We start from the raw sequence: 23,040 nt of genomic DNA, 5'->3' as shown, positions 1-23,040 counted from the left end.
GCCGGGGAAAACCAGGGAGAACCGCGAGGAGAGCCGAGCGAAACCGGAAAGGATTTGGGGGGAGCCCACGGGGAGCCGGAGGTGGCCCCAGGGTAGCCGGGCCCCGGTGCCCCGTGGGCAGGGGCGGGGCGGAGGAGAATCGCAGGATGGCTCAGGTTGGAAGGGTCATGTGCTCCCACCTCCCTGCTCAAGCAGGATTGTCCTAGAGCACGTTTCACAGGATTGCATCCAGATGTTTCTGGAATGTCGCCAGAGGATATCGTGTGAGGGAAACTCCACACCTTCTCTGGGCAATGCTCCAGTGTATGATCACCCACACAGAAAGAAGTTCTTCATCATATTCAAGTGGAACTTCCTATGTATCATTTTCTGCCCCTTGGCTCTTGTCCTATTGCTGGGTGCCACCCAGCAGAGCCTGGTCCATCCTCTGAAGTCTCTCTTCAATTAGAGACAGGCGCTGATGGGGTCCCCTCTCAGTCGTCTCTTCTCGAGGCTGAACAGGCTCAACTCCCTCAGTCTTTTCTCTAAAAGTAGTATGTTCCATCCCTCTGGTCCCCCTAGGCTTCTTGGCAGCCTCTCTTCAAGTCACCTCTCTCCCCAGCTGCCTCCAAGGCCACCCAGGCACGGCCCCTTGGCGAGGTGAAGGTGTCACACAGCGAAACAAACACGGGAGCATTGAACCATCAGTGTCTGTGAGGGGAGGAGGGGCGAGTGGCACCCCTGGGCTTGCTGCCCTTGGTCACCCAGCCCCATTTTCCACAGTTAACTTCCTTGGTTTCTGCTTTTCTCCAGGTCAGCCAGCGAGTCCACAATCTCTGCAAAACACAAGGATGGCATTAACCGGCACAGAGGATTTGTGGTAGGCTTGTTTGGATTTTTTAAACAGATGAGAAGATGGCTTTCCCTCACTGATGACGACTGGGACACGGAGTCACTCTCTCCTTGGGCCAGCACAAACGGGCAGGGATTAGCAGGGGACAGGCCTGAGCAGACAGCACAGCCCAAACAGAAGTAGCTGTGTTTATGGAAACACCCTTGTGAACAGCTGCAATAAACTATAAATATCCTTCCAGCTCAGCACCACACAGTGGTAGGTGTTGGATTATGGTCATATTAGGGTAATAAAACCATCCTGTTTCCCCAGTGTGACTTTGTCAACATCTCTAATGATATTTTTCTTTTCAGCCAGGGCTATTCCCTGTGCCAGGGAGGTGCTGGTGGGAAATGGAAGTGCACAAACGTGACACTCAGTGGTTTCTTGGGCACATTTCCCACTGGTCCTGTAGGATGGTCCTGTAGGATGGAGTGGATGAAATTGAAGGAAGTTTTCTTCCCTTAGACAGATCAACCAAGGGAAGGATATGACCTCTGTGACTTCAAACACACCAGAAAGGTTCCTCTATCATTTCCTGATGTTGCTGTTGTATCTCCTGATGGACACCAGTTACTCGTCTGATCAGACACAAACCAGCTTCAGAGGCAGTGAAAACTCCCCTGTCACAGAGCAATGCCCAAGACTGCAATTTACTGCTTAAAGCCCAAGGCAGGAAATGTTCCTGCAGAGTGTTGTGGCTGCTCCTCTGACTTACAGGATCTGCAGGACCTGAACAGGGATAACTCACAGACCCCTACTTCCTACCCCTATTTGTCTGATAGAAAAAGCTACTTTTATGTGATGCCAAATGCACAAACAGCCTGGTGATTATTGCCATGGCATGGGTAAATAAATGTTAATGTGTGAGGTCTGGAACTGGGGGACTTGTTAGCATAAAAAGGAAGGTCAAGGCAGGATCCCGAAACACAAAGCCAGGCAAATTCATATGGGAAATAAGGGGCAAACTGCCTGCTGAAGTAGCTGATGGAAGGATGCAAAGGGCCTGTGGAGGAGGTGTCTGGGACACTTACCCTCGGCAGAAGGGCGTTGGGAAGGGTCAAAGGCCCGGCACTGTTCAATGATTTTCCTCAGGTCTTCAGGACAATCTTCCCCAAGAGGGTCCCAGTAATGGTGACTGCAGATTTTCTCCACGATCTCCTCAGGAGTGCAGCCTAGACAACAAGTGCAAACAGGAGCGTCAGAATGGAGCTCTGCTGCCACAGGAGGGTGCTGGGGAGGAAACCCAGCGCAAAGCCATGCCAAGAGCCTGCCTGCAGCCTTTGGCAGGGAGAAGCCAGCAGGGAAGTGGCCCAAACTCTGTCTGCAATTAATCCCACTGTATTTGGCATGACACTGTTGGGCTTCAGTGGAGCAAGATGTGTTTACGCTTAAATGCCCAGGACCATCCAATAGAAACAAAAATTATTTGCATGTTTGTGGTTTAAGCAGGTTGCTTTATTACCAGCTGTACTTTACTATATTGTAGTTTCAGGAGAAGTTATGAAGCTGTCAGTCACACCAGGCACTGCCACTGGCACCTGCATGGGATGCTCAGGGAAGGAGCAGGGAGCATCCAGTGCCAGACAGGAATCACACTGTGCCATGTGGCTTTTATGCAGGGAACCAGATATTTCTGTCTCACCTTCAAATGGGATTTTGGAGGTTGCAATCTCTGCCAGAACGATCCCAAAGCTGGAAGGAGACAAACAAGATTGTTAGTATTCATTCCACCATGTATTCCTCCCTTCTAGTGGAGAGGACTGTTGGGCTATGCCAACTGGAAGCATTTGCTTGTGTGTCCAATTAAACCCGGCCTCCTTCCATAGCTCAGCAGCTACTCTGCCTGACAGCTGCCTGCTCACAGGCATCTCCTGGGAGGGGCAGACACACCTGTATATTTCACAGGGCCTCTTGTAAGGGTAGCTGATGTCTTTCAGGTTCTCTGGAGCGATGTAGGCCAACATAGAGACTTGTTTCCAGTCCTTCTTGGCTTTCCTCTTGATGGATGATTCTGTTTCACACAGCTCAAATCCTGACAGCTGATTGAGAGAATAAGAGAGAGAAAAGGAGAAGTGGACACCTGTGGTGCAGCTAGGGGCTGCCCCAAGATGGAAAAAACAGAGCGAGATGCCCTGGGCAGTAAAGGCTGGTGTGCAGCTGTGTGTGCTGCCCAGCACGAGTCTCTTCCTGCAAGCAAAAAAAAGAGGTGAAGGCAGGTGAATCACCCCAACTTCAGCTCATTCCAGGCTGGATGCTTTAGGAACACTCACTTGGCTGATGATAAGACCAATATAGGGAGGTTTAAGTGCCTAAAGTCATAGGGGAGATGCCACTACCCCATTTTATCCTGGACATCACAATTCCCTTCAGTGTTGGTAGAGGGAGACATCCACAAAACCATTTAAAACTCCCAAAAGCATCTCCAAGTGTGGTGCTTACCTTCACACAGTAATCCCCAGCCACCAGGAACTTGCTGCTGCAGATGCAGCCGTGGAGTCGGGACTTCTCCCCTGTCTGGTGCAACCTGCAAATGGATGGAACCAAGGACAACACATGATGATGATGATGATGATGATGATGATGATGATGATGATGATGATGATGGACTGACCCATCCCCACCTCGGCGCTCCCTCCTGCCATGGAGGGAATGATTGACGTGCAACCAGAGAAGCCAGCAGCTCTCTGCCTGTCTTGGGGGATCAACCCTGCCAAGCCAACCTTTCCAGCAGGCGCTGGAAGAGCTGCTGTGGGCAAAGCAACAAGCCTTGTGGGTGAGCAGGAGCTGTAAGGAGAACTGCCGTGCTGCAGGCTACTTCCAAATCTGCCCTGTGGATCTGGGGAAGGGGATTTCCCCCTTCCAGGCCTTTGCAGGCTTAAAGCCAGATGTAGGGGACAGTGACCAGGGTAGATGGGAGCTACTGCATCCAAATCCACTACCTACCCCTACACCAGCCTCCCATCCCAGTGTCCCAAGGTGCTGTCACTGGGAATCAGTGTCCAACAGGATACCACAGCTTACTCTGAGATACCAGGAAGCTGCACTCAGCTTTTGGATCATCAGGTGAAGTTACTCACTGCTTTATACAGGTGCTCACCTGTAAAGGCCTCTGGCAGCTCCCAGGGCCATCCGAATGCGGATGTCCCAGGAAAGGTGCTGCTGCTTGTTCAGCACATCCCGCAGTGTCCCATGCTTACAGTACTCCATGACGATGGAGAAGCAGGGACTCCCATCTGCAAGGCAAAATCATCCTACCTTGTGCCACCTCTTGGGAGGGGACCACAACAAGGCACGTGCCACCAGCTAGCACTGGGGATGGCAGGGAGGAAAAGGGTGACATGAATGTGACACCCCTACCATTCTCCTCAATGCAGATCCCATACATGCGAAGGATGTTTGGAGACTCAAACTTCTTCAGGGTCTGAATCTCCTTCTCAAAGATGTCTCTCACCTTGCTGTGGAAATGGACAGCGTGGTGAGATCCCTGGAACAAGGCATGGCATAGTGCTGTGCCACCCTCCTGGGGCCACACTCATTCCCACCCAGGACAACTCACACTGGGTCAGTGGTCAGTGGCCTCTTGAAGGTTTTGATGGCAACAGGGTACTTGAGGTACTCGCCCTCATAAAGGTCGTAGCTCTCTGTGTCCTGCAGGTGCCTGTGGAAAGTGAGCTGGTCTCGCTTGATCTCAGTGATGTCTTCCCTTTTACCAACGTTGACTTTCTTCAAGCCTGCTCCCACCATGTACCAGAAGGGAACAAGGGACACATTAGGCAGGGCTTGGGGGGAAAAGATCCAGTGCACGGGGTGCAGGTGGTGTGACACTGACTTACGCTCCATCTCACGAATGACTTTGTTCAGCTCACTTTTCATCCAGTCCATCTTGCTCTCCATACACTCCCTGTCGATGTAGATCTCCTCAAACACATCTTTGGGCTCCTCAGTACCTAGGGAGAGAAACAAGCAGAGGTTGTGCCACTGGATAAACAAGCATGACTGTGTGATTTATTTTTTTCATGGTTTAAATGTCCCTTTGGCTCTTCATGGCCGCGGCCATCAAGCCAGAGCTAGGTAACAGCTGGAGAGAAGGGCCAACCACCAGTTGCAGGGAAGGAGGGTTTGCTAAATGCACTCACTTGCAATCACCTGGTCCAAGAAAGCTCTGTCATCCCTCAGGTCCTCAGCATCCTGCCTGCGACATGTCTTTGACTGGAAAGCTTCCAGGAAAGCCTGCTTCTGCTCTGCCTGCAGCAGGAGCGAGAGCCCCTGGGCAATGTCCTCCAGGCTTTCATTCACCCAGACAAACTCCTCACCAGTACTTCGGGCTCGCAGGAACTTCTGGATCCAGCTGGTCTGGCTGTATTTCATCACGAGTTTCTGGGCTTCCTCCAGCGCCCGGAGCAGCTTTTTCATCAGTTCCTCTTCATGGTGGGAGATGTGATGTCGTGGCTGAGCCCTAAGGATCCTCACGGGCTCCAGCAGAATCTGGATGCGCTCCACGAGGCGCTGGCACTGGTGCTTACAGCACTTCACCTGCTCGAATTGGGCATGGATGGCCTGGGCCACGGAGAGGACCCTCTCCACGATGTCCATGCTTGCAGCAAAGGGCTTGGCCACTGGGGATGTGGGCTGGTAGTGTCTGGTGAAGGTAAGCCTCAGGTGCTGCTCAGAGATCAGCCAGATGCAGCTCTTGCACGCCTTCCACCCTACGGAACACCCTGATATGGCACACATCCTCCCACAGCCCCTCACATCTCCAGCTGCTTTGCTTTCCCTGCTTTGCCTGCCACTGCAGCTGCTTGTGCAGACTGGAGCAGGCACACGCAGAGACATCGGTAGCAGCGGTAGTGGCACATCTTTCTCTGCATTAGCAAGAGATGTTTTGGCTTGATTTATGTACATTAATTTAGTGTGAGCCATCCGAGAGAGCTTCCACCCAGAGGAGCCGGGACATCAGTGACCCGAGGAGCATCCCCCGGCAGCATTCCTGGCTCTGGCCCCGCATCACCCTGGGTTCCTGCCCACAGAGCTCATATCTTTGGCTGTAAAGGTCTATTTTCATTTCTACCCAATGTCTCTGTCTGTAGTCACCCATCTAAAAAAGGTTTGTACATCTTCACAGCCCCAGCATCCCCAGCTGCTCCCCATTTTCTACCCATAGCTCTGTTCTGCCCACTTAAGATTTTGATTTTACATCAAGCTCTTTCTATGCGCTCAGAATCCCCACAAGGATGGTGCCTGCTTCCCAGCCCGCATGAAGGTAGCAAGGACAGAAAACCACCCCTGTTGCAGGGAAATTAGCAGCAGCCCCTCTGATGCAGCCAACGCTAAGAGAGGGGTGCCAGGTTCTACTGGCTGGAAATGAGATGGAAACGCACCCAGAATCCAGCTGCAGCCACTCTCTCGTCCTCTTCAGGCTCTCTCCAGCACGGCCCCCAAGGAAGGATCTCGTCTGCTTGCCAGGAGAAAGCCTCTGGTACCTGCTCCTGCTTGGCTGACCTCGGCTGCCTCCGCAGACTGGAGGGGCACGGCAGGACGAGCGCGGGTTTAAAGGGTGTCACAGCGGAAGGGACATTGTGCAACCCAGCTTCCCACGCCATCACAGCTCCCAGTTCCCAGAAAGCTACTCGGGGTATTCCCAAGGGCTGTACGCCCTTGTGCTGGGTTTTACCTGATGGAAGAAGGAACTGCCCACAGGAAGTGCAGTGGGGAAGAGGGGATGGGGAAATTGTGTGCCCCTGTATTCATGCTTCTGCTGTTTTGAGCACCACTACCCATTCTGCTGTGCTGGCAGCTGTGGGAAGGTTTGCCCAGGGCACTGGAACACCCACAGCAAGGGCTCTGTGCCCTGCTGAACTTCCTGCATGCGCAGTGAGACCCTCCAGAGCACAGCCCTGCTCCTCTCCCCATCCCTGAGCCCCAGGAGCCAAAGGAGGTGGGCTGTGGGCACCGGTGCTAGAAACAGGGCTTGACCTCTGCTGGGAGTGCAGGAAGTTTTGCAGATGGCTTCGTCAGAGGGCCAGGCTGATTTTGGGAAGCTCTGGGGTGCATGTGACGCTATTGCACAACTTCAGAGAAGTGAGTGGCAGCTTCTGCTTACCTAAAGCCCCAGCATCACACAGGTTTGCTGAGAATATCCCCTGCAAATCTCCTACCTCACTGTGGCTGATGAGGGGAGCCAGGAATGGTGGCTCCAAGGGCCATCAGCACCTGGAAAGGGACACACGAAGGGTGGGAGAGCAGACTTGTGAGCAGCCCTTAGGGGACAGATTTCCCAGACCCTTTTCAGAAAGTTTTATTTTTCAAAATATACAGTTTATTTACAATTGTAGTGTCTACAGTTTTACATATAAATTTATTTCAAACCTTTAAATATCTGCAGTAAACATTAGGGAAAAAGTAATAAAAAATAAAATCACAGGATCAGCAAAAAAGGCATCTCATAGTAATTGTTTTCATTGGAGTTTGAGTTTCAAGTAGCCAATGTCTATGAAAACCATGAACTTGATAAATCTGGCAGAGAGATATGGGTGCACTGGTTAGAAAAAGGCACAATCCAGAGCTGTGGGACCCACCCCAAAAGGGCTGCAGGCCAAGAAAACCCTGTGCTGAGATCAGGCCGGGAGAAGGACCTAGGACAGGGAATCCCCTGGGCATGAGTTAGGCAATAGGGGTAACTGCAGCATGTTGGGTGCCTTGGGGAGAGGGCACCCCAGGAGAGACAGGGGCTCCAGCAAGGTGCCAGGGCAGAGGAGGGAGGGTGGCATCAGGCACTTCATCTTTCAGGCAGCAGATCTGCCCGTGCATCCATAGCCTGGAGCAGGAGGGCAGCGAGGTGGGGGCAGGAGTCCACCAGGGAACCCCACAGCCTCCTCCTCCCCTTTCCTCACCATCCTCAGCCCCCCATCCCCTTGCCAGTGCCACAGCTGGACCACAGCACTCCACAGGGATGCTCCACTTTGGAGTCACTGCTGTGGCACAGCCCCCAGGACGGGGGCAAGGACCAGCTGGCCTCGCTGGGGGCTGGGGAGGGACACCAGCCCCAGTGCAGGGGGTATGGAGCCAGCAGCTGAGCACTGGGCTGGGGCTGTCAGTCCTCTTTCTTGAAGGTCTCCTCAGGGATGAGTGTCCGGAAAGGATAATCCCAGAAGCGTGTGCTGATGCCAAAACCTGTGGGCAGGGAAGAGAGAGTTCAGCCCCACAGCACCACCATCATCGAGGTGTTGCAAAGGCTCTGTGGAAACTGGTGAGGGAGGAGTGCCCACATTTTGGAAAGGGAGGAAGGCAAAGTGAAGACAAGGAGGAAGAGCAGAGGGAGCAGGAGCTGGCTGGGCCATGCCAATAAGCCCCATGGATGATAGCTTATCTGGATAGGGCGTTTTCTCCTAGGAAACTGGGCAAAGGGCAGGTTGAGCAAGCGCTGGGCTAGGGAAAGTGTGGGGCGGATCTGGGGAAGCCCAGGGCCTCACCCTACACCAGTCAACGCCTCCCAATAGGAAGAGATGCTGCCCCAGGCAGGGAGAGGCATCCACATCCCAGCACCATGGGGGTTTGGCCTCTGCCCTGGCATTCCAGGCAGCACTGATGCCCACCAGTGAGATGGGCTGCTGCCTTCACCCCTGCACTGCTCTGGCTCCCCATCCTCAACCTGGGAGTCAGGAAATATTCTCTGTGGGCTACGGCACCTCACATGCTGCCCCAGCAGCGCAATGCTTGGCTCTGCTCATCCCAAATCCCAAATATTTTGGAGCAATCGGCTGCACACCTGCAGTAGGCTGGATCTTTGACAGCCCCTGCCAGCATGCACGGGGAACATGGCGCTACCTGATTTTTGGTGTTCAAAGTGATGCTTGACGTGATAAGCCTTCAGGCCATACAGGTAGGTGCCCTTTTTGGGTGAGCCGTAGTGGAGGTAATAGTGCATCATGTCGTAGATGACGTAGCCGCAGAGCCCCCCGACGAACACCGAGAGCCCCAGCACCTCGGGCAGCAGGAGCCGCAGGACACCGTAGAAGAAGCCGATCACCAGCGAGGCTGGCACAGGAGGGAAGACCAGGCGGGAGCTGTCGAAGGGAGACTGGAAGCAGAAAGGGACGGTGGGACAGGCAGCTCCTAACTCACCCTACCTCCCCCCGCACATCCCTGCCAAGCATCAGGGAAACCCATCTGGGAGAAGCCGACACCAAAAACCCTCCCCGGAGTTGTACCCGGTGGTGAGAGCAGCCCCCCATGCATGGCAAGGTGCCCAGGTAGGTGGTGGCTTTATCTGGCAGGTGCCCAAGCTCCACAGGGCCATTTCCTTCAGCAAATCTAGAGGGAGCCTATGGCTCTTTTGGCCTTCCCCCTTGCCCAACCACACAGCTTGAAAATTTAACTCCAGCTCCTCCAAGGCTGTTTTACAGCCCTCGCTGGTATTGGGTAAGTGCCTCGCTTGGGATGCCACCAGTCACACTGAACAGGCATGAACAGGCTCTCTGTCTGGGCAAAGGCCACACAGTAACAGGGTCCAGTGGGGCAAAGGCCACCATTCCCACGGCCCAGCAGATGCCAGAGGAGGTGGGAGCTGTGACTCACCTTGTGATGCTGCCCATGCAGCAAGAAATGCAGGGTGATGAGATAGTAATTACTAGCGGGTGGCTTCATGTGGAAGACAAAGCGATGGATGAGGTACTCCAGCAGGGACCACAGGATCATTCCCAGGAGGAAGATGAAGGGGAAGTAGTATTTGTGGACGGGGATGGAGTACTCTGCACAACGAGACGTGCAGTGGTCAGCAGGGCAGGCAACGTGTGGGCGCTTTTATCCATCACTATCCTCCCACTGGCATCAGGGATGCCCGGCTCTCCCTCCCTCCCACCACTCATCCACCTCCTGTCCTGAGCTTCTCTAGGGAGCTAACTGCCCTAGCTCTGCTCTAAACCACATTTTCCTTTGATTCCTATTAATTTACAGAAACAGCCAGCTTCTTGCTGCCTCAGGAAGACATTGAGGGGAGCTCCCTGCATTCCAGATTCCAGCAGGGGCTTGGATGTGCACTCTAGGGACTGTGTCACCATTACAAAGCTACTTCACCCACCAGAACAAGGCAGGAGGGACCTTAGTTGCAAAGGCAGCACTCGTGACAGTAAAACAGTGCTGCTGGTGTTGGTGTTTATTTTTTTGGGGGAAAAAGAATAGACTTGTTGGGCACTTTCCCCCGCAGAACATTTTTCAGCCACCTCCTTCTTTCGGAGCTGGCTGACAGCCCTGTGTCCTTCCTAGTAAAATTCGGATTCCCCAAAACCTGCTTATTTTTAGGAAAAACCCCCACAAAACTTGGCAGCAAGGTGCTGAATGCCACAAGGAGCAGGGAGTGCCTGTGCAGCCGGCGCTCCCCACCCCACAGCCGGGCACAGCTGGCACTGGGTGGCACCTTGCAAAAAAAATAGGGAACCCAGCAAAAAAGAAAGAAAAGGAAAAAAAAAAAAAAAAGACCAAAAAAAAAAAAGACAACAAAGAAGACAGCCTGCCCCGGCCACGCTTGTTATTCCCGGGGGAGAGGGAGCAGACAGTGGGAGATTCAAGGGCAGGCGCTTCGGGCAAACAAGCCTCGCACTGTGAGGCGCCGGCGGCGCTGAGAGCCGGGTTTGTTCGCCCGCGTTCAGCCGCGGCCCGGGGTGGGCGGCAGCGGCGATTGGAACACACCCCAGCACCAGCAGGGCTCGCTTTTGGGGACTGAGGGAACGGAGGCAAGAATGAGCAGACTGCAGCCCAGGTCAGTGGGCTCTGTGCCTCTGCTGATCTCCTGGGCGACCAAATCTTGCGGTGAGAGGAAGGGAATGGAGGTGGGCAAGCACAGGTGGCTTCATGGCTGGTGGCCACAAGGGAGAGGTGCTGATGTGCTGCTCTTGCACATGGCTTGTGGTGAGTACGTACAGAAGGGGGGATGAGGAAGGGATGCAGGTCTCCACCCACCCAGGGTGTTCCTACCCCGGGCCCAAAGTGGGGTCAGTAATGGAAGCCCAAAGGCTTTGCTGCTGCTCATACCTGTGGTGAAGGAGGAGAAGAGCCTGGTGTTGCCCTGAGCAAGGGAGGTGTAGCTGACCCAGCTGAGATAGAGCACCACGGGCGTCCATACCATGAACACCACGTACCTGTGGGGTAGAAGGAGATGTCAGAGGAAGTGTCCTGCTGGCTGGTGAGCCATCCCCCGCTCCTGGGGCAGGCACCATCCAGGGCACAGTGCAGACCCTGTGAGCTCACCATGCTGTCTTGGAGAGGAACTCAAGGAAATCCGAGTGGAAGAGGCGGATGGGCCGATCCACAGGCTGGTGCACCCACTCGTCGTACTTCTCCCCTAAGTAGCCCACCTGCCACAGCAAGGGCTTCTGCCAGTCTACCAGGTCCTGAGGGAGTAGACAGTGGTTGTAGCGCTATGGAACCCACAAACCATCCCAGTACCAGGCACAAAGCTGAACTGCTGCTGCAGGCTTTTGGGAGGTTTTGCAAACTCCCTCCCATGCCCCAAGAGCAGTTGCTTCTGGTTCCAAGGTGCCCTGAGCTCCCCACAAGCACCAGCACAGGGCAGACGAAGGGCCAAACACACATCAGCCCTAGGGCTTAGCTCACCCCTGTGCCACCAGGTACCTGCCAGCGGATCAAGGTGAAGGTGGCTGTACCCAGACCTGGGTCAGCATCAGGACCTGATAACTGAGGCTCTTTGCCTCTCGAGCTGCCAAGATTTGATAGTGAGCAGTGATATTGCCCAGCAGAACACCTCTGGTGGCACACGGATCCCATCCCCATGGCACTACCCCAGCCAAGGACATTTCTCCTTGTGCAAAGGACACATGGGGCGGCCACAGCTGTTTGGGTACCCCAGTGAGGAGCAAAGTGGGAAGAGATGGAGAGCAGGGATACAGGATGGGAACACAGACTGCAGCAGTGCTGCTGTGCATGGCTGAACTCAGGTGCAAGAGTAAGAAGGGACCTGTGCGGATATGCATGTTGGCATGGCATGAAAACAGGGAGGCACAACTGGCAGCACCACCTCTGCCACTGCTCAGCATCCCTGGACATATCTTCTGCTGGCCTGGCCAGATAAGATGGATTCTTGGTCCCACCCCTGTGCCAGGACTGAAACCACGCTTGCCTGGCCAAGCCCCAGGCCTGGCAGCTCTCCTTGGGCTGCTTGTGCCACACAGCACTGGCACAGCAATCTGGCACCTGGGGTTGTGCTGCCAGTGGTGGGGATGGCTCAGTTCAGGGCACCCTGGGGCAAGGAGCTGGAGTGGCTGTGGGCATTTTGGGGGCTCTCTTGCAGGCAGGGATGAACACAATCACACAGGAGGGGAAACAAACCCAGCTGGTGCATGGGATGGGAACAGAGCCATTCTCCACTGGGGAGGTAGGGGGAAAATTAAAGCAAAAAGGTCACTTGGAAATATGGCACATTCTCTTTTAAAGGTGCTCCGTGATAAAATATTAATTTTGGGGGTGGAAGATGTTTTCCTGCTCTAAACTCCCCCCAACTTTCTACAAGATAAAAGCATGCTCACCAATCAGCTGGGACCATGCAAGATGTGGTGACCAGATGGTGCTATGGAGGGCAGGGACAGCCAAAGGCACCTTGGGGACAAATCCCCACTGTAGCAGGGCAGGAAGCACCCTGCACATACAGGGATCACTCTGCCCAGGCTGGGGAATCCCTTACTGCTCATTATGACTGCTCAGGCAAGGGAAAAAAATAAATAAAGTAATAAAATAAATAAAGCAAGAAAGAAATAAAAGCAAGCAAGGTGTGGCTTGGCAACATTTCCCTCTGGAAGGGCACAGCTGCTGTCAGAGAAAGGCATCTCTCCCATGCTGCTGCAATGGGAGCCTCCCAGCATGGCCACACCTGTGCAATAAAGCATGAGCAATGCCATCCACACCAGGAGAAAGGGCAGAAGTGGCTGGAGCAGTTTGGCTCCCTCACGCCATCCCTCCCATCCAACAGGCCAGCAGAAATCCAGCACTCATGCAGGGAAGGGGGGACCTGGTGTTTCCCAGGAGCACTCTGGCAAACAGTGTGCTGGAGAAACTCCAGAGCTCTTACCGTCTCCACATCCACTGTTCTGTAGCAGAGATCTGTCTGCTCTGGAGTCCGGGCTGCAGCAACCACCTCCTTCTCATCCACTGTCTCAGAGAGGCTCTGAAAAGAGAAGGAATACTCTGTGGTGAAGCACCAGTGGTGGATTCAGCTGGGGATGGTGATGGCTGTAGCCATCACAGTGGGTATGGGCAGAGTGAGCTCCTGCCTGCTAAACAAATATGGGGAAAATTCTGGTGAATTTAAGTCAGTCAGTTCCTGCAGAGCAGGTTTCCTGAGGGAAGCAGCTGTCAGTGAGCTGCCCTACCCTTCGGACTGAGCATCGTGGGCTCAGGGCTCTTTGGAAATCTCCTCTTGAGCCCAGTGTTTGAATACCCTGCCTGTGGCCAGGACAGCATGGGTGCTTCAGAGTGACAACACAGAAACTCTGGGCCCTGGGGCAGCATTTTCTCCTGCAAACAGGCAGTGCCATAGCAGAGGTCACCTTGCCAGTACCAGTAAAGCAAGGGGCATTGCTGGGTTAGTGCTCCCTCCGCCCACCCCACTGATCTCCAGCAAAAGCCCAGCTTGGCTTTTTGGTCCCTGAGAAAGCTGGGCTGGCAGACCTAGGGAGTGTGGTACAGCTGGTGCCACGACTCTGGCTGTGGGCACAAGTTAAAACACAGAAGGAGGGACCTTGTCCAGGGAAAAAGGCAAAGTGTCCTTCACAGGGTGACACTGGGCTGGGTGCCTTTGCCATGGGCTGTGGAATATGAGGTGGAGTTTGGTCGTGGCTCAGGAGAGCACGTTGAGGCACAGGGGATGCACGGGTGCAGTGGTGGCAGGATGAAGACCCAGTTGCAGTCCCACTGGCAGGGCGGGCTGAGAAACAGGAGAAACCTGCCTTGTCTGATGCTTGGAGGCAAACACATTGCCAGCTGCCAGCACCAGCCTCCTTCCTGCAGCTGTGCCAGCTCCGGCGCCAGCCGTGCCGCTGGTGGGGGCTCGGTGAGGTTGCAGCCGTGCCCATGCAAACCCCAAGGCAGCCGTGCCCCTTGCAGCAGCGCCGGCTCCCCGTGCAGGACGTGCCAAACATGCCTTTTCTCCCGCTTTGTCACCCCGAGTTACCCATTAACCCGGACCAGGGGACGGCGTGGCCCGGCAGCCGCGGCACAGCCATGCCTGACGGGGCTTCCAGCCGTGCCGCTTCCAGAGAGGAAGGATTTTCTCCCAACTCCTCAATGGATGCTGTCCCCACTGCTCTGAGAGGGATGCACTGCCACCCTATTGAGGAGAATACCACCCTGGCAGCTGCAGAAGAGCCTGAGATGCAGGAAAACCAGTGTCACCTTGCAAGGACGTCAGGACTTAACTCTGTGCCTTGCTGGGGACACCGAGGCAGGGCTCAGGCACTGTTTACTGACAGCAGGCACTCCTTGAAAGCTGTGCTCCCAACCCCATTTCTCGGGCTAGCTGGATTTCAAGCCTCATTCTGCTGGTACAGGAGCTGCATTACTCAGCTCTGAGGCAGCCCCTTGCTTAGGGCTGGGGGTAGGGAAGGACAGAGGATATTTCCAGCCAATATTTCCAGGCTGGAATCCCACTGGCATCAATTTTACTGCAGGCAGAGCACTGATATGAGCTGATGCCATGTACCACCACACCTCTCTGTGAGGATTCCCACTGCTGTTTACCATACTCCACACTCTGTCCTTTAGCCAGACATTCCAAAACCCTAGGGCAGATGGGATGTCTTAAAATCCAGCAAAACATGGTGGATTTATGGTTTTGCCTCTGCCCTGCAGGTGCTTTAGAAGAAAATTTGGCTTTAAGAGAGTGAAACGGCTTATCCATGCCCTGAGAAATGGGCTGGTGCTCTCCACCTTCACGCTTGCACCACAATCTAGCCAGCAGCAGGAAGGATGCTTAAGAAAGCTGGGCTGATGCAATGCCTGGCACCTCTCCTCCCTTTTCCGAAATGTTCACACACCTCCAGTTCCCCTGCCCATGGATGCCTGAGCACCGTGTCATGGCTGGAGGCTTCCTGGTCCTCCCAGGTCAGGGAGATGGACTGGGGGGCTCACATCCCACCTCACCACTAGCACCTGGGCTGGGTGACATCAGTGAGGTGCCATTGCCCTGTGTGCTATGGCAGCTCCCTGTCAGCACCTGAATCATCTCTTACCCCTCCTCTTCCTCAGCTGGGGAGCAGGAGGAAGGCTCTCCTCTTGTTCACCCTGGGGCTGGCACTGAAAGGACAGGGAGCTGTGTCGCAACCAGGATGCAAACCACCCTGGCATGTCCCAACTGGCTCCCCAAAGCGTGGCCTGTTCCTGCCTGCCCCAAGCATGCAGGCCCTGCTGAGATCAAGCCCCATGGGACATGAACCAGTGCTGGGGCTTTTGCCCATTCTCCTCTAAATAGGAGGTGGGTTGGGAGGAGGCTGAAGGGCTGTGCTGAGCTGGGCTCTGCTGTCACCTGTGCGTGGTGAAGATGCATCTGAGTCGTCCCCAGGCAAACAGGTCCTGCCAGGGAAGATGAACAAAGGGGCCTGATGTAAGGAAGGGAAAGTTAACGCCTACTAGGCACTGCACCTGTAAGTGAGCTGCAGTCCCAGTAAGGTGCTGCTGGTACACACAGGGCCAAACACCCAGGGCACAGCATGATCCAGTGACTGGGTGACCCAGCACCCACCTGTGAGCATCTGGCTGCCCTACATGGGTCACACAGGGAGCTCAGCACTGGTCCTGCACCAGCTGGGGAGCACTGGCTGTGCCACCCCAGTGCTGTCCTGCATCAGGGCTTGGGGCATTAAAAGAACAAAATCCAGCTGTGATGTGAGCTACAGACAGAAGGGGTGGTCCAGCACAGGGTTCAGTGTTCTTGGGACACAGGCAGAGAAGCTGGAAACCTCCCACTGGCCCAGGCAGGGCGATGCTGCCTGCAGACAGCTGCTCTGCCAAAAGCCTGGACCCGGGGGTATTTTCCACCCATTTTCCCAGTGAGTCAAACCCCAGAGGAATCCTACCATACCTCTTCATTGCTCCACAGCCTCCAGCACCTTCACTGAGATCCTCAGAGGCTCAGTTTGCTGGTGTCCACATAGGACAAGCTCTGTTGGCAGTGCGGGTACAGGCATGCAGCATGAGGACACCCCAGGAGGTGCAGAGAGCCCAAGCAAGGTGCTGGCTTGTGGGGGCACCATCCCAGCAGCACCATGCCACCAGCACTGTGGTCTGTGTTCTCTGGCTGGCAGAGCCCCACAAGGCTGTGTCTTAGCCCATTAAACCCTGGGTGCAGCAGGACTATTAAAAGGAGGTCAATTTATCTCCTAATCATAGTAGCAATATAAAAAGTGACTTCTTGTTACATCACCCCCAAAGAGGTGTCCCAGGTGTCCCACCTACGTCCAAGCGTGCTCAGGCTGGGATGCAAAGCCAGGGCGAGCCTGATGTGCAGCAATACAGGCAAGAGGAAGAGAAGGACACTAAACCTGAGAAGAATGGAGGATTCACTGTGACTCACAGCCACATCATGCACCCCAAAGAGGCTGTGATGAAAGTCCCTCATTGCTCAAACTGGAAGGGTAATTAGATGATCCAGTTCCCTTCTAGCAAGGCTGTTAAAATCCACTCTCTAGTTTAGGTAATTACTGGTACTCGCTTTGATCTCCCATATATGTCCTGCTTGCATAGATAAAATATTTAGGGATTAATTTTTCCTTAGCCAAAAGGATTTAGGTGATGCAGAAAAGGGACCTGTGGCCAAAGGAGAGAGCCACAGGAAGGGGCATGGAGAGGCCAGTGGAATGAAGGCTGGATCTTATCTTCTTTATCTCTCCTGCATTAACACCTTTTCCCCCCTTTCTGAAATCCTGGAAATTCCTGAGGGAAGCAGGGGAGGATGCTGGATGCCCGGGGGACCAGAGCATTCTGAATCCCTCAGCGTGGGGATGATGCAGCCCTGGGAAATCCAACGGGCAAGGAGAGGCACTGGCAAAGCTGTGGAGATCTGCAATCAAGCTGGGTAAATGTAACACTTCCTCCAAAGAGCTGTTTGGGCTACACCTGCCCCAAAGCACCCAAAGCATGAACCCAAGCACTACCAAGGACATCACCTCTCCCCAGAGAGGATTTTTGGGGTGTGGGGAGTAGGGCGGAGCAGCTCACACATCAGCGCATGCTGGACACGGCCTCTCCGTGCAACAGGCAGCTCTAATCCCTCCCCTGTGTGTTGCAGGCTGGGATGGTTTATCTGGCACCAGGCAGTGTCTGATCTCCCTGCGCCCTGGCGTTATCACGCCATGTATTTGCATTGGGATGGTGGCAGCTCCCCTCGGCACGAGAACCCGTTTGTCCGGTACCTTCCTTCGCCCCAACCCGTTGGGCTCGTCACGCCTGCGAGGAGGCGGCGGCTCAGCGAGTGTCCCAACAGAGGAGGTGCCATCGCCGGGATCCGTCCGGCGAAAATGCAGGCATTGCACCGAGGCTGAAACAAAGCCCTGTCTGTGGCGCTGGGGCCGAGGCTGCGCCCTGGGGAGGACACCCAGCGAGAGCAAACAACCAGCCAGAGGAACCGGCCGGTCACTGACCCCGCTGGGATGCCTACAGGGGAACTGCTGGGCTGGTGAAGGGGGCTGGGCTGGCCCCGCTGCTCAGCATCCTGCCCACGGCGTGCTGGTGAGGGCTGGGAATTGGGTAGGAGTGCCCAGTGCCACCCGGAGGCTGTGGAACTTCCGCAGGGAGCTCTCCCTTCTGCCTGGATAGCACGGGACTGGCACAGTGCGGACAGAGCTGTGTCCTATGCCCCACATCAGGCAGTCAGGGAGTTGGCTGGGCTCCTCTCCTCAGCAGTGGCTGCTCACCAATAGCAAACCCCAGTGCCCAGCACCTTGGTCCCTGATTGAGTGCTGACAGTGCCAGGAAGAGTGTCCTGTCCTGTTGCCCACTCTGTGCCATACAGTCCTGCTAAAACTGACGCTGAGCTCCATCTCCTGCATCCCTCCAAAGAACCCAACACCTCCATGCCATGCTGGCACTGCAGATCCACCCATCAGTCCTGCTTCCTAGCATGGCCAGGGAGGGATGTGGCCATGGAGTGGGACCCTGTAGGTACCCAGTTCCGTGCGCTTGGCACCCTGTGGGCCTCAGGGTCCCCTGCATCTCAGACCCTAGAGAACTCCTGGGAGCCAGGAGGCACATGGGACCTTGGCACCCTGCACACCTCAGGCACCACCCATGCAAGATCCCAGGAGCCTCAAATATCCTCTGTCCCCTTCACCCCTCATGCCCTGTAGATCCCAGACCCTACAGAGCCTGATCCTATGGGTCCTGTCCTGCTCAGACGCAACACACACCATGTCCCATACAGCTCAGTCTGACATCTGGGTGCACTAAACAACTTATATGCTACATGCACCCCAGAAACTTCCTGCCATGTACACCCCAAAGCCTATCCAGTCTCTGTATGTCCTGAACAGCTTGGACGCTGAGAAGCCTGGACCTGGAGTGCCCTACAGACCCTGTATGGCTCAGACCTTGCACAGTTTGGATCCAGGGTGCCCTACAGACCCTGCACATTTTAGTCTCCATGCACTCTGGACTTGAGATGCTCTATAAACCCTGCACTGCTCAGATCCCAGAGAGCACAGACCTGGGGCACCCTATCAAAACTCGATCCAGGACCTGGGGCACCCTATAATCTCGGTACATCCCAGTCCCGGGACATGGAGCACCCTACAGAAACGCTGTATATGGTCCTGGGACCACAGAGAGACCCTGTACCTCCTCTGTATAGCCCCTGCACATCCTGGAGTAGCACTTGGGGCACCCTACAGCCTCTGTATCTGCCAGTTACGGGACGTGGTGCATCCCACAGCCCTTGTTCACCCTGGACCGGCACCTGAGGCACTCCGCAGAGCCTGTATATGCCCCCGGGTTCCTCTACAGCCCGTGCCCCCCCGGTCCCGGTTCGGCCCCACGGCGGTACCTGCTCGTCGCCGGGCTCTATCTCCCCCACGTAGTACTGCTCCAGCCAGCGGCGGGCGTTCTCCGAGTGCCGGTGGGGCGGCCCGTCCAGCGCCGCGCTCACGTCGGTGCCGGCCCGGCGGCGCAGCAGCTGCTCCCCGCCCGGGTGCAGCCGCACGAAGCCGCTCAGGTCGTACAGGCGGCGGTGGCAGGAGACCAGGCAGGCGCCCTGCGCGCAGCGCGCCCGCACCTCGGCGGCGCTGAAGGACCGCGGCCCCGCCGTGGCCATGGCCCCGCCGCCGGTGCCGGTCCCGGTCCCGGTCCCGGTCCCGGTCCCCGTCCAAGTCCCCGTCCCGTCCCGTCCCGTCCCGTCCCGTCCCGCCGCCGCGCTCTGCCCGCACCTGCTCATCTGCATACATGAATATGCAGCCAGACCACGCCCCGGGCCGCGCCCCGCCGCAGCCCATTGGGCAGCCATGGACGGGTGGGGCATGGTCGGGGTGGGGAGGCCCCACCGCAGGTACCCTGGAAAGTGGGAATGAGGCATCCCTGGAGAGGCAGAACGGGGCGAAGGGGGCACAGGGCACCCAGAGGGTGAAGGGGGAAATGAGGCGTCCCCAGGGGAGGGGAGTGTGCTCCCCCAGGGGCCCTTGGGTATGGTCAGGGAGGGGGAACGGGGGTCTGGGCAACCTTGGATGGGTTATGGCGGGCACTGGGGTACTCCGGGGTGGAACTGGAGTATGGGCATCCCTGGGTCAGGGATGAGGCTGTGAGGGCATCCTGGGGTGGTAGCTGGGGGGTATAGGGCACCCCTGGGGGAATCCCCCTTCCCAAGTTACCAATCGCCCTCCAAGGTCCTCGGTGGCCGAGGCAGGGGACACCCCAATCCTGGCTCAGAGTGCTCTAGGAGAGCAGGGTCCTTCCTGGGGTCACCCAGAGGTCAACTCGCCCCAGTGTCACTTGCTGCCAGGCACCACACCCCCTTCCCAGCTATTTGAAGAGATATTTCAGTATTTAATTAAATTTGCAATTAGTCAGGGGGACAGGAGGCAGCCCCAAATACCCCGAAGAATCACAGCCAAATAATTAATAAAGAATGACAAGAAAGGAGTTTCCCATGCATTTTTTGGAAAAATTTCCCTCTGAAGTGCGGGGGGCTGCTTTGGGGTGACACCCTTGACCACAGGGGCTGGCCATGTGCCAGCAAATTTGGCGTTGCCAGCCACACTGGGCTGCAACCAGTGATTAAGGTGGGGTTTGCCATCCCAGGAATGGGGAGCCCCCCCAGCCCCACCTGTAAGGGTGGGTCATCACACCACCTCAGCCCCCCGGCTTTAGGGTGCTGTGGGGTGCAGGCCAGGCGTTCACTGAGGCCTTTAATCAAGGTGGATGCAAAACCTGCTGTAGCAGTCGGCATTGGCTCCACCTTCCCACCTGCTCCTGGCACAGCCCTGCCACCTGCCTGGGGGAAAAGTCCTTTTTTGGGTGGGCAGATTGATTTTGCACCCTGATAGGAGCAGAAGGGTTAAGGGTGGGCATGGTCCTGGCTGGGGCTGCTGCAGGGCACCTGGGGTGCATTGGGAGTTACTTGGGGTGGAGGACAAAAACATTTTCTGGGGGTCGGGAGGGCCAGAGTAGTCCTGAGAAGTTGCTGGGAGACCCCAAAGGAGGTGCTGGAGTGGGACACTCTCCAAAGGGGGCTCCCCAATACCCTCAATGGCCAAGGTGGTCCTAGTTGTGGCAGATGAGCTCAATCTGGCACAGCTCTCTGGGGCATTAGGGTGGCTTCTGGATGGACGTTGAAGATTTTTTGATGAGCATGAGGGCAAGGTGGGGGGGGGGGCAGATCTGAATGAGGTGGGGCTTTCAGCTGGAGGCCACTGCACCCAATTCCAAACCAGAGACCCCAGACTCCAAGCATGCTCAGATGCAGTGACCACTATCCCTTTGTGGGGTGCTGGAGGAGATGGAGGGGACACCTGGCTGTGACCCCATCACACAGTCCCCACCAGCTGCTCTTGTTTGTGCAGCCCAGCCCTACCATGGGTTTTGGGGCCACAGGCTGCCAAGGGCCAACCTCTGTAATCACCATTAATGGCAGAGGTGGGTCCAGCCTTTGCCAGCCCACAAAGCTGCCAGGTGACCTGTGGGTCCCTGCTGCCATCCTCTCCCAAGCACATGGCGAGCTGTGGTCCTCAAATGTGCCACAGCAGGGCTCAGGGATATGAACCAGGCTCTTGTGAGCTGACATTTCATCTGCCCATGCTACCTCCTGGGTGCGCTGGTGGGGCTCTGTCCCCCATGCAAAGCAGAAGGGTGTCCCCGCAGTGGGTGAGCCAATCCCCAGCTCTGCAGTGAGAATGGGGCAGCAGGGGGACCTGTCACTTGCAGAGCAGGAATGCACTGAGCACATGTGGCACTGGGAGGGGGACAGTACTGGGACCAAACTGTACAGCAGACACCAGTGTAACAGGATCAGACTGGCAGCAGAGGGTTGTGCCAATGCCCTGTCCTTGCTGGTGTTCTCCTCCCTGTCCCTGCACCATGCCAGCTCCAGGACAAGCAGGATCAGAAAGTGTAGTTGGTTTGCTGATCAGCCTGGCTGGAATGAGAGCAGCCAAGTGGCTTTGGCTCATCAGTTCCTAAACTGGTTTCCCCACCAGACAGACGGACAGACGCTGGGGCTGGCACACAGGAGACAGCAGGAATGTGCTGCTGGGCTTGGGGCAGGATTAGGCCCTGCAGTGCTGGAGGGGCTGATGCTGGGATAATGGAGCTGTGGCCGTCAAGGAGGAGGAGGCCAATACAGACTCTGGTTGGTATTGCATCCATGGGAAAGGTTTTCCCTCTCTGCTAAACACTCCTTGTTTTTCTGCCAAACTCGATCATCGGGGGTTAAACTTCCTTCTCTGCACATGGAAAGCCTCAGTGGGGATAGGGAAGGCACACGGCGCTTGTTTCACCTTCAGTAGGAAAACAAATAGTGTTTAAAATGCTGATAGTGGCCTTTAGGGCATAGCGTGGGTTGTCGTGGGAGCCCTCTCCCTCTTACAGCCCTGTCCTTGAGAAAGCTAATGGATACACAGGTAACAGCTCCTGGGATGCACTTGGCAGGCAGCTGAAGCAAGTTTTGGCAAGCAGCTGTTCAGGGTCAGACCTAAGGTCTTCCACCCTCGGCATCCTCCTCTGCACCGGCCTGGGAAGGGTGCCAAAGCAGGTGTGGGGTGCGTGGGCATTTCTGCAGAGCGCTGCTGGCTGGGCTATCTGGAAGGAGGTGGCCTGGGATGGAACTCCTCTCCTTGGCAGTGTCCAGTCACTCCTGGAGCCCTGGCAAGCCCGTGGCACCGGGGATGCCCTGAGGGAAGTGGTTTGACACCTCTCCCGAGGTGTGCAAAGAGCACTCCTGCCTTGTGCGGAGCACCTGGTTTAATCCAGTGCCCCCTTGCTCCTGCTCCAGCAGAAACCATGGATGGGTCACCCCCTGCCCTGCAGCACGGCTGACCACACTCCTGAGCACTGCGCATCAGCTGAAGGCTCTATCCAATTCACCTGGTTTGACCATGGCAGCATCCCCAGAGCCGGTCTGGCACACGCTCTGGCCCACGCTCACTGCCTGAGCAATCCCTGCCCCCTCTCCCTTCTCTAAAGCTGCAATTCAGAGCGAGGTTTGGCCTCGCTGGGGAACTTTTTGCAGTTGGTACCAAGTTATTACGAAGAGCAGGTGGGTGCGGGGACAGGCAGTCGGGGGTGGACAGCACAGAGGAAGGGGCTGGCGTGGGGCACCACCACGCCCCATTTCTGACCATTTATCCCTGCCCCGCACAGCAAAGGCAACAACGTTTCTCGCTTCAGGCGGGAATAAGCCGTTCGTGTTTCCTTGCAATAGTCACTTCTGCACGGAGTGGGGCTGCTCCCAAAGGAACCAGCAGACACGCTGCAGGGTGTGAGAGAAATGCTGGCAGCATCCAGGAAGAAATTCCACCTATCTGTGCAGGGCTACGCAAACAGCCACGGCAAGGGCTTTTCCTCCTTCCTCTGAAGTGCCGGCCGTGCTCCACCTCAGGGGCATTCACGTACTATGGAGATGGACTGTAATGGACTGTAATAACACGCTAAATACCACGATTTGTCGGTCTGTCACCTTTAAATAA

At 55.8% G+C, this 23,040-nt stretch overlaps 2 protein-coding genes across 2 annotated transcripts; both read right to left on the bottom strand.

Moving 5' to 3' along the window:
- Positions 1-146: 146 nt before the first annotated feature.
- On the bottom strand, positions 147-5,481 carry MLKL (mixed lineage kinase domain like pseudokinase). Its single transcript, XM_053987458.1, has 10 exons — positions 5,011-5,481; positions 4,708-4,821; positions 4,431-4,605; positions 4,232-4,329; positions 3,972-4,107; positions 3,314-3,398; positions 2,765-2,913; positions 2,517-2,566; positions 1,906-2,046; positions 147-815 (listed from the first exon to the last, which is right to left on the bottom strand). Exons 1-10 carry the CDS (start codon positions 5,465-5,467, stop codon positions 763-765), a joined length of 1,458 nt encoding a protein of 485 aa, XP_053843433.1. The 5' UTR covers positions 5,468-5,481; the 3' UTR covers positions 147-762.
- A 1,673-nt stretch (positions 5,482-7,154) lies between these two features.
- FA2H (fatty acid 2-hydroxylase) lies at positions 7,155-19,217 on the bottom strand. Its single transcript, XM_053987020.1, has 7 exons — positions 18,912-19,217; positions 12,951-13,046; positions 11,117-11,259; positions 10,901-11,007; positions 9,449-9,621; positions 8,699-8,951; positions 7,155-8,044 (listed from the first exon to the last, which is right to left on the bottom strand). Exons 1-7 carry the CDS (start codon positions 19,176-19,178, stop codon positions 7,965-7,967), a joined length of 1,119 nt encoding a protein of 372 aa, XP_053842995.1. The 5' UTR covers positions 19,179-19,217; the 3' UTR covers positions 7,155-7,964.
- Positions 19,218-23,040: the final 3,823 nt, after the last annotated feature.

Source organism: Vidua macroura, chromosome 11 (genome assembly GCF_024509145.1).
Source record: "Vidua macroura isolate BioBank_ID:100142 chromosome 11, ASM2450914v1, whole genome shotgun sequence".
Lineage (NCBI taxonomy): Eukaryota > Metazoa > Chordata > Aves > Passeriformes > Viduidae > Vidua > Vidua macroura.
This window is presented reverse-complemented; position numbering and strand designations above follow the sequence as displayed.